Source organism: Boleophthalmus pectinirostris, unplaced genomic scaffold (assembly GCF_026225935.1).
Source record: "Boleophthalmus pectinirostris isolate CB_2022bp ecotype Guang Dong unplaced genomic scaffold, ASM2622593v1 HiC_scaffold_1, whole genome shotgun sequence".
Lineage (NCBI taxonomy): Eukaryota > Metazoa > Chordata > Actinopteri > Gobiiformes > Gobiidae > Boleophthalmus > Boleophthalmus pectinirostris.
Genome location: NW_026570970.1, coordinates 2,120,664 through 2,130,692, shown reverse-complemented (window position 1 = coordinate 2,130,692; position 10,029 = coordinate 2,120,664). Strand labels below are relative to the sequence as shown.

General features: G+C 41.7%; 1 protein-coding gene across 1 annotated transcript in view; it reads right to left on the bottom strand.

The window, feature by feature from the left end:
* The window catches only part of LOC110165238 (matrix-remodeling-associated protein 5-like), a 112,612-nt gene that overhangs the window by 18,467 nt on the left and 84,116 nt on the right, over positions 1-10,029 (bottom strand). Inside the window, 2 exon segments of the mRNA XM_055150642.1 lie at positions 920-1,055; positions 7,694-7,835. Coding sequence (XP_055006617.1) covers positions 920-1,055; positions 7,694-7,835 — 278 coding nt within the window.

The following is a 10,029-nucleotide window of genomic DNA, read 5'->3' as shown; positions in this document are numbered from 1 at the left end:
GTGGAATATTATAGACACAAGAAAGCCGTTTCCATGGAGACGAGCAGGAGGAGGCCCAGGCCAGATAAGAGTCAGGTTTGTGGAGATGCGAGCTGCTCACAATAAGGGTCAGGGTTCCAACTATGACAAAATTTCAAATTTTTCCATGACCTTTTCATGAGCTAAAGTGAATTTTCCATGACTTTCCAGCTCCTACATGTGTAAAACTGATCAGACTTTTAGTTCTAAATCTGAAATGTTAAATCTTTCCACTCGCCTTATGGTTTGGGATTATAGTTTTGAACATTTTAAATCCTGTCGGTGCATTTATTTATTTATTGTCGTCTGTTTTAAACAAAAGACTCAGACGTTTAGAAATAATCAGAACAAACTCACGAGAACTGAACAGAACACTGGAGCTGCGGGAAACAGAGACTGAAATTCCATGACTTTTTCAAAACTTTCTTTGAATTTACAAAATGACATTTTCAATTTCCATGACCGTGGGAACCCTGAAGCACGTCCTGTAGGTTTTTCTATGTTTTTCAGTAGAATTAACACATACATAAAGATTCATGTATTTTTTTATTACACTTTTATTTTAGTCAGTTTTTTGGCCAAAAAAAAAGTTACAAACTTTCATATTATGAAATATATCAAATGATAATTCAAAAGTTTTATTCAGTCTGAGATTATTTCCAAAAATGTTTAATAATTTATTTGACAATTTTCTCTGGTTTGAGGAAAAATGTGACTTTACCTGGAACTAAACTTAACTGTCAGAAAAATAATCTTTCCATTTTCCTGATTTCAAATTGTAATTCAAACCACGTGCCAAAGTTCCAGCTTTTGTTCAAAATTGATTCATGCCAAAAACATGGAAAATATGTTGAGTGAATTTGTTTTTTTTGTTAGAACCTGACATGAAGCAGCGTCTCACCTGTCGCGGCCCATGTAGCTGTGGGCGCTGCAGATGTACGTTCCTCTGTCCTGCACCTGGAGACTCTGGATCACCAAGGTCCCGTTGGACAGAACCTGGAGACGCTGAGATCTGGAGCTGACGGAGATCACGGCCCCTGAAGAACACGGAGAACACGGTGAAGAACCACACGAGGAGAAGAACACGGAGAACACGGAGAAACACGGTGAAGAACCAGATGAGGAGAAGAACACGGAGAACATGAGGAGTAAAATGTTCTTTATTTAATGTGTGTGAGCATCTGGAGGTGGAGAAGGTTCTGATTGGACAGAGACGCCAACAGATTTACGTCTTTGAGAAGAAAACACAAACTTCAGGTTCTGATGATAATTGTGAAGCAGCAGCTGGAGAATCGTCTCATCACACTTTCGCTCTACGTCCAAATAAAGGCGTCCAGTGTGTTTTTGTGTTTTTGATGCTGTGGCTTGTATTTACTGTCACAGGGTTTTGGTGATTTGATCCCGTCCACAACTCAGTGAAATCTGATTGGCTGAGACGAATGTCAATCTCAAACTCATCTCCACCTTGAGCTGAGTTGTTTGTTTTCACTCCAACCTCTGAAGCTCCTGCAGGTGTTTGTTCAGTTCAGGTGGGTCCAAACTTTTTTCATCAAGGGCCACACATGTAAACACAGCTGAAGCAGAGGGACGATCGAGGGCCACAGACTGATGATCAATACAGGAAATAATTCAAACATGTGCAGGTTTAACACGTTAGAATGAACCATCAGACTTTAATCAGGCTCAGATCCTTCAAATATAAAATAAAAGATCCTAAATATTAAATATTGGCTTTATTAAGGTACATTTTCAAAAACTTGCAGCAAAAAAAATATTTTTTAATTGCTGCAAGGTAATTTGGACCAATTCACCTGAAAGCCTGAGGGCCAAGAAAAGTTTGTCTGAGGGCCACATTTGGCCCCTGGGCCATAGTTTGGACATGCCTGGTTTAATATGTGTGTTTCACGTGACGTCACAGGGCGACGTTTGTCAAAATCAGACGGAGGCAGGAAGTGAACCGACTGGAGGAAAACACCGATGTGTTGTGTCGTTTACGTCTGTGCCAATCGTTCTAACCGAGAAGGAAAAGTGATTTTTTTTGGAGAACCGAATATAGTCGAACACAAAGGTCAGAAATGGGAAAAGCCGACAGAACAACACCGTAAAAAGTGGATTATAAACCTGTTTGCATCGGTCGGGAGGAGCAGAATTCACTAATGCTCGTGTCTGCGGTGACACTTCAACAAAGGTTTGTTACAAAGATCAATAGTTTTTTGTGGTTTATCTAAACATAAACGAATCATTAACGACGAACGACGTTTGTTGACATTAAATAGTTCAGATAAATCGGTCACTGCTGATACACTGCAGTTTTTCCATAACGTCTATACACATAAAATAAGAGAAACACTCACCCCGGCCAAGACCAAACATCATCATCATTTAGTCGTTTTGCACCGAGGTTGAGGATCCATCCACTGACAAAAAAAGTTCTATGTCTCCAAACTTTTGTACTTTGCCTTCATCTGTTGTCTGGTGTAGAACGACGTCTGAAGAGATAAATAGTTGGTGATCTCCTCTGCCTCGATTGTCGGCAAATCTTTTACTTCGGTCGAAAATTCTCTCATTTTCAATAAGATCAGGGTCACGTCCAATATATTTGTCGACTAACTGCTCGTACTTTTGCCTCGTTACTGCCTCTAAATCCTGACAATAAGAACTCTTCTCCATATCTGTGTTCTCCAGAGCCGTGTTTGTTTGTCGTGTTTGTTTGTCGTGTTTGTCTTCACTTCCTGCCCTCCACCTGAAATTCGTCATCGTGATCACGTGACTCAAACCCTCCTGTTCAACACCTGCAGGGGGAGTCACTGATTTACCCAGATACAACTGGAAGAAAAACTGTGATTGGTCCATTTCCATTTCATTATATTAACCACTTTGTTTCAGTCCAAGTTTAAAACAATGATCCAGAAATTATCACTAGTGTCGTGTTTATTACTCACTGAATAAAAAAATATTGAACAAATATATCATTACTACAAAAATTCCTTCAGTATTTTTTCTTGAGCCTTCACTGAAAATCCCTGAAGACCCTGAAGGTTCCACTCTGTATTTTGGCTCCTTAAAGGTTGTATAGAGGATTTTCCAAGGAAGGAGAAATCCAGCGACTGTTTGTCCTTTTTCAAATGTTGCTCCTGCGTGAAACCACCTCCCCTCCCCCACAGCTCCTACGTAGAAACACCTCCTCCCTCCTCCTCCTTAACCAGAAACAGGTTTGTTTACATCGGTGAACTGCACATGACTTGTAAACAACTAACTACAGTGTTGGTTAAGCAAGACCGAGAAGTGAGGAGCGGGGAGAAGAACAGAGCGAGGAACGAGGAGCGAGGAGAGAAGGGTGCAGGATTCAGTGCAAATGAAGCTACTACTACAACACGCAGCAGCAGGTGGACTCTTTCTTTGCATTGAAAATGACGTTTTCAGACATAGGATATCGCTTTCGTGTCCTGAAAAACGTTTGTCTCGCTCTTGGAAATAAAGTACGTTTTCATAATAAGCAGAAGTTTCCTGTCCAGGAGTAATTTGTGGACCAGTGGTTCAGTCTTTAGACCCTTCGTCTGCTTCAGTCGCGCCATCGCTGGAATGAATCTCCAAGAATCACCTTAGTTTGGCTTCGCTGCTTTTCCCCTTGTCTTCTTCTTTCACCTCAAAAACGGACTTTCTTTTGCGGCGAACTGCTCCTGGATTCTTGTCGCCATCGCAACAAACTTTGTGCGAACTGCGAGGAAGATATAGGTCAAAAAAAGCCGCTAAGAACTGTTGCGTTGGTGGAGTAAACAGCGTCTGTGTCGTACGTAAACCACGTACCGGCGGCGCAGGCAAGTCAGTTACACTAGAAACGTAGGGAGTTTGATTGACAGCCTGTCAGCTCACAGATAACGAGGCAGTGTCGTTATCTATTGGCAAATGTTTAGCCCCACCACGTCCAGAGTTGATGAATTTTTATTCTCTTTTTTTTGGTCATCATAATTACAAGGCGACTGCATCTATAATCTATCACTGACAATTTGAAACAAAAAAAAATCCTCCATACAACCTTTAATCTTTGTATCGTGTTTATTTCCGTGTCCCGTGTCATGGACTTTGAGTTTTTTGCGCAGGTTTTTCCGATGTTTTTTCAAAGGTCCCGACTCATGTGACCTTTAAACAATATTAGAAGAGTTTTAACTCCTCACAAACAGACCTGGAGTTGAGTTTTGTTTCATTCGCACACGTTTGTTCTCATCTCCGACGATAAAAACGCTCTGTTCCACTAAAAAGATGATTGTGGAGAAGATGTGTGGAGTTTAAAAACAGTTTAAATGTGCAGGTTTTGACGAAAAAAACGACAGAACTGATCAGAAAACGGTGTGAAATGTAAAACGGAGCTGCACCTGCACAGACGAGACTTTTACACACGTCGTTTTAAAATATAAAAAGGTGGAGCGGAAATGTAAATGTGTCCAGAGTTAAAAAAAAAAAAAAAAAAAAAAAAAAAGAGAGAGAGTGAGAGACGACGAAGAGAGAGAAGAAAAAACTTGTTCCATTACAGAGAAAAGTCCCAGGATCAGACTGAGAGAAACAAACGCTCCTCCTCCTGGACCTGACTCGTAAAAGAGAGGGAGGAGAGAAGAAAGAGAGAGAGGGAGCAGAAGAGAGGGAAGGAGGAGAAAGGGAGAGGGGGAAGAGGAGAGAGGGAGGAGTGAGAGGAAAAGAGAGGGAGAAGGAGAAGACAGGCAGAGAGGAGAGAGAAAGAGGGACAGAAGAGGAAGGAGAGAGGGAAGAGTGGGGAGAGAAAGAGGGAGAAGGAAAAGAGAGGAAGAGGGAGGAGAAAGGGAGAAGGGGAGGAAGAGGAGAGGGAGGAGAAGAGAGTGGGAGGAGAGAGAGGGATAAGAAAGAGGGAAAAGGAGAGGAGAGGAGGAGAAAGGGAGCAGGGGAAGAGGAGAGAGGGAGAGAGAGGGAGTGGGGAAGAGGGAGAAAAAAGAGGGAGAAGGAGAAAAGGAAGAGAGAGGAGGAGGGGAGGAAACGGAGAAGGAGGAAAAGAGAGAGAGAGGAGAGAGAGAGATTAAGAAAGAGGAGAGGAGAAGGAGAGGGGGAGAGAGAGAGAGAGAGGGAGAAGAAAGATGGTGAAGAAAGAGGGAGAGGGAGGAGAAGAGAGGAAAGGAGGAGAAAGGGAGAGGGGGAAAGGAGAGAGGGAGGAGTGAGAGGAAAAGAGAGGGAGAAGGAGCAGACAGGCAGGGAGGAGAGAAAGAGGGACAGAAGAGGAAGGAGAGAGGGAAGAGTGGGAGAAGAAAGAGGGAGAAGAAAGAGAGAGAGGGAGGAGAAGAGAGGGAAGGAGGAGAAAGGGAGAGGGGGAAGAGGAGAGAGGGAAGAGAGAGAGGAAAAGAGCGGGAGAAGGAGAAGACAGAAGAGGAAGAAGGAGGAGAAAGGGAGAGGGGGAGGAAGAGGAGAGGGAGGAGAAGAGAGTGGGAGGAGAGAGAGGGATAAGAAAGAGGGAAAAGGAGAGGAGGGGGAAAGGGGGAGGAGAGAGGAGGAGAGAGGGAGAAGAAAGATGGTGAAGAAAGAGAAGGAGGGAGCAGAAGAGAGGAAAGGAGGAGAAAGGGAGAGGAGAAAAGAAGACAGAGAGGAGGAGAAAGAGTGGAGAAGGGGAGGAGAGAGGAGGAGAAGAGAGGAAAGGAGGAGAAAGGGAGAGGAGAAGAGAGGGAGGAGGAGAAGAGTGGGAGAGGAGGGGGAAGAGGAGAGGAAGGAGAGAGGGAAGAGCAGGAGAAGAAAGGGGGAGAAGGAGGAGAAGAGAGAGAGAGAGGAGATGGAGAGATAAGAAAGAGGGAAAAGGAGAGGAGGAGGAGAGAAAGAAAGAGAGGGAGAAGAAAGAAGGAGAGAGGGAGGAGAGAGAGGAGAAGAGAAGAGAGACAGAAAAAAGAGGGAGAAGAAAGATTTAAGAGGAGAGGAGGAGGAGGGAAAGAGGGACAGGAGAGGAAAGAGAGAGGGAAGAGCGGGAGAAGGAGGAGAAGAGAGAGAGAGGAGAGATGGAGAGATAAGAAAGAGGGAAAAGGAGAGGAGGAGGAGAGAAAGAAAGAGAGGGAAAAGAAAGAAGGAGAGAGGGAGGAGAAGAGAGGAAAGAGGAGAGGAGGAGAAGAGAAAGAGGGACAGGAGAGGAAGGAGAGAGGGAAGAGCAGGAGAAGAAAGAGGGAGAAGGAGAGGAAGAAGAGAGGGTGCGAAGAGCGAGAGGGGGAGGGAAAAGAAAAGAGGGAGAGCAGGAAAGGGAGAGGAGAAGAAAGAGGGAAAGAGGGAAAAGAGGAGGAGGAGGAGGAGTGGAGGTCAGTCTGGTGGAGCTCGGGCCAAACACATGGCCTTGGGTGTGGTCAGGAGTCAGGAGTTTCTATGACGTCAGACGAGCCCAGAGTCGAGGTGAAGGTGGCACGAGTCTGAAAGTGACGTCACCACGAGGAGCTTCGTCCAGGTTTTCCACTTCACTGTTTCTGCTGAAAACTCAAACTTCAACAACCTTTTCTTTTTACGTTATTATCAGATCGACTGAAAAACGACAAACTGAACAAAACCTTTTAAGAAGAACATGAAGAAAAGGATCACGTGAAGATGTTTAGATGTTTAGATGTTTCACGATCAGACTAAAGAACTCGAGAACTCAGATGATTCTCGTAGTTTCAAGAACATTCCAGAAGGTTTTACCGTAAACTCCAGAGTGTGAAACAGAACCTGCTGCATCCAGATTCTTCTTCACGTGTTTATGAACCTGAGTAACGAGAAACTGAAGAAACCAGGAGCAGCGTCGCCTCCGCTTCACTTCACCAGAGTCAAAATGTTTATAAATGAACATTAAACTCCACGTGTTTGTGTTTGTTGTTTGTTGTTTGTTGTTTGTGTTTGTTTTTGTTTGTTGTTTGTGTTTGTGTTTGTTGTTTGTGTTTGTTTGTTGTTTGTTTTGTTGTTTGTGTTTGTTTTGTTTTTGTTTGTTTTTGTTTTGTTTTGTTGTTTGTTTTTGTTTGTTGTTGTTTGTGTTTTTTGTTTTTGTTTGTTGTTTGTTGTTGTTTTTTGTTTGTTTTTGTTTGTTTGTTGTTGTTGTTTGTTTGTTTTGTTTGTTTGTTGTTTTGTTGTTTGTTTGTTTTGTTGTTTGTGTTTGTTTGTTGTTTGTGTTTGTTGTTTTTGTTTGTTGTTTGTTGTTTTGTTGTTTGTTGTTTGTGTTTGTTGTTTGTTTTTGTTTGTTGTTTGTGTTTGTGTTTGTTGTTTGTGTTTGTTGTTTGTTGTTTGTTTTTGTTGTTTGTGTTTGTTTGTTTTGTTGTTTTTGTTTTGTGTTTGTTGTTTGTTTGTGTTTGTTTGTTTTGTTTTTTGTTGTTTTTGTTGTTTGTTTTGTTGTTTGTTTGTTTTGTTTTGTTGTTTGTGTTTGTTGTTTGTGTTTGTTGTTTGTGTTTGTTGTTTGTGTTTGTTTGTTTGTTGTTTTTGTTTGTTGTTGTTTGTGTGTGTTTGTTTGTTTGTTTGTTTGTTTGTGTTTGTGTTTGTTGTTTGTTTGTTTTGTGTGTTTGTTTGTTGTTTGTGTTTGTTGTTTGTGTTTTGTTTGTTTTGTTTTTGTGTTTGTTGTTTGTGTTTGTGTGTTTGTTGTTTGTGTTTGTTTTTTTGTTGTTTGTTGTTTGTTTTGTTTTGTTTTTGTTTTGTGTTTGTTGTTTGTTGTTTGTTTCACCTGTGGAGACTTTGGTCCAGGTGATGGAGGGCCTGGGTTCGCCCTCGGCCTCACAGTGCAGCCAGGCGACGCCGTCTGCTGGAAACGACACAGTCCGGACGTGAGGGTCTGAGATCCTGGGTCTGGAGCGAAGGACGGGGACCTGGACCAAGAAAACAGAAACATGATCTGAAAATGGGTCAAGTGTTAACGGAGGAAACAGGGTCAGATTTTTGACATTCAAATGTCTCTTATTCAGAAACTAGAGGAACTATTGAAATAAGTAAAGTATCAGAATGTAGGAAAGAGTTACACTCCAACAGGGTCAAGTTAAACCTGTGAGATTCTTTCAAGTTCAAGACAAAAAATGTAAAAACTCATGTCGGTAACGGAGGGAATGAAATATGCAGCACTTTTTGGTCAATAAATCCAAACAGTGATAACTCTTGGTTCTCACTTCCATATCCTTAACAAACTGGTTTGAATATTTGCTTCATATAGTTTTCTACCATATGGTACAAGATTAGGTTGAAAAACCTCTGACTTTTTGACTCATGAGATTTTTTATTAAGAAAGTTCATGGTAACGGAGGGAAAAGTAACGGAGGGAAAATTGTACAAACAAGTAGAAGGTGCAGGATTTTACATCATTTGTGGCTTTTTTCTTCTTGAAAACTTTAATATTACTTCAAAATGAAAGGAAACTATTTCTATAAAATATGTCAGTCCTTCCAAGAACATTTTTATCATTTTAAATACTTTTTTTTTTTTTTTTTAAATCCTGTCCCTTCATCAACAGTTCAAAGATTGGAATAACACAAGATATGATGAAATACAAACATTTATTTACATTATTTCCAGGTCTGTGAAATTTGGGAAATAAGTTTTGTTCCATGTTTCATTCATGGTCTGTTTAAAACAGATGGAACTTTAGAACCAAAAATGGTCCAGAAAAAAGGTCAACAGTTTGATAAACTCGAGTACATATGTATCTGTTCAATACACTTTTATATCAGATGAATTCACTTTTAATTATTTAATTTTTGGCCTTGTTGTTTACTTCTGCTTGACTGGGCCCAGGTGAAATAGACAGCAGACATGTGCTTGGAAAAAACTAAGGTGTGTAGGAAATTCCTGTCAGACTAAAAGATGATCGTGTCTAATAGTGAATCTTGGACAACAGTTTGGAAATCGGTCAGAAATAGTGATTCCAGAGCAGCAGGAGCCTCATGACTTCATCCACACGTCAACGTAAACAAGACTTTTTCACAGCAGTTTTCTTCTACTTGGAGCTCGGTCGTCTCCAGTTTCAGAGCCGCTCGGGCAAAACGAACGGATTTCAATTTGACTCAAATCGGATCAATTCCACATTTCCTCAGAGACGTTGGGGAGAGCGGTGGAACTTTACGCCGACACTAACACAAACACGCACAAGTGAAAACACATTTGAGGATCTGAGTTTTTTGGAAAAGCGAAGAAACGCATCGATCACGAGAACAAACAAACACAAACACTGAAGCTCCGGAAAGTTCCACACGACGGACGAGAAGAAAACGACAACAGAGTCACAGAGTCGACGCTTCTGTCCACAAAAAATAAATAAATAAAAAAACAGATCATGATTTGTTTTTTTTTAGTTTTTGATTTTGTGTTTAAATGAAAAATGGAAAAAAAAAAAACAGATAACGAACTGAACCAGGACTAAACCAGGACTAAACCAGGACTAAACCAGGACTAAACCAGGACTGAACCAGGATTAAACCAGGACTAAACCAGGTCCTAAACCAGGACTGAACCAGGACTAAACCAGGACTAAACCAGGACTAAACCAGGACTGAACCAGGATTAAACCAGGACTAAACCAGGTCTAAACCAGGACTAAACCAGGACTAAAACCAGGACTGAACCAGGACTAAACCAGGACTAAACCAGGACTAAACCAGGACTGAACCAGGACTAAACCAGGACTAAAACAGGTCTAAACCAGGACTGAACCAGGACTAAACCAGGACTAAAACAGGTCTAAACCAGGACTGAACCAGGACTAAACCAGGACTGAACCAGGACTAAACCAGGACTAAAACCAGGACTAAACCAGGAAACCAGGACTTAAACCAGGACTAACCAGGACTAAACCAGGTCTAAACCAGGACTAAACCAGGACTAAACCAGGACTGAACCAGGACTAAACCAGGACTAAACCAGGTCTAAACCAGGACTGAACCAGGACTAAACCAGGACTAAACCAGGACTAAAACAGGTCTAAACCAGGACTGAACCAGGACTAAACCAGGACTAAACCAGGACTAAACCAGGACTAAAACCAGGACTAAACCAGGACTGAACCAGGACTAAACC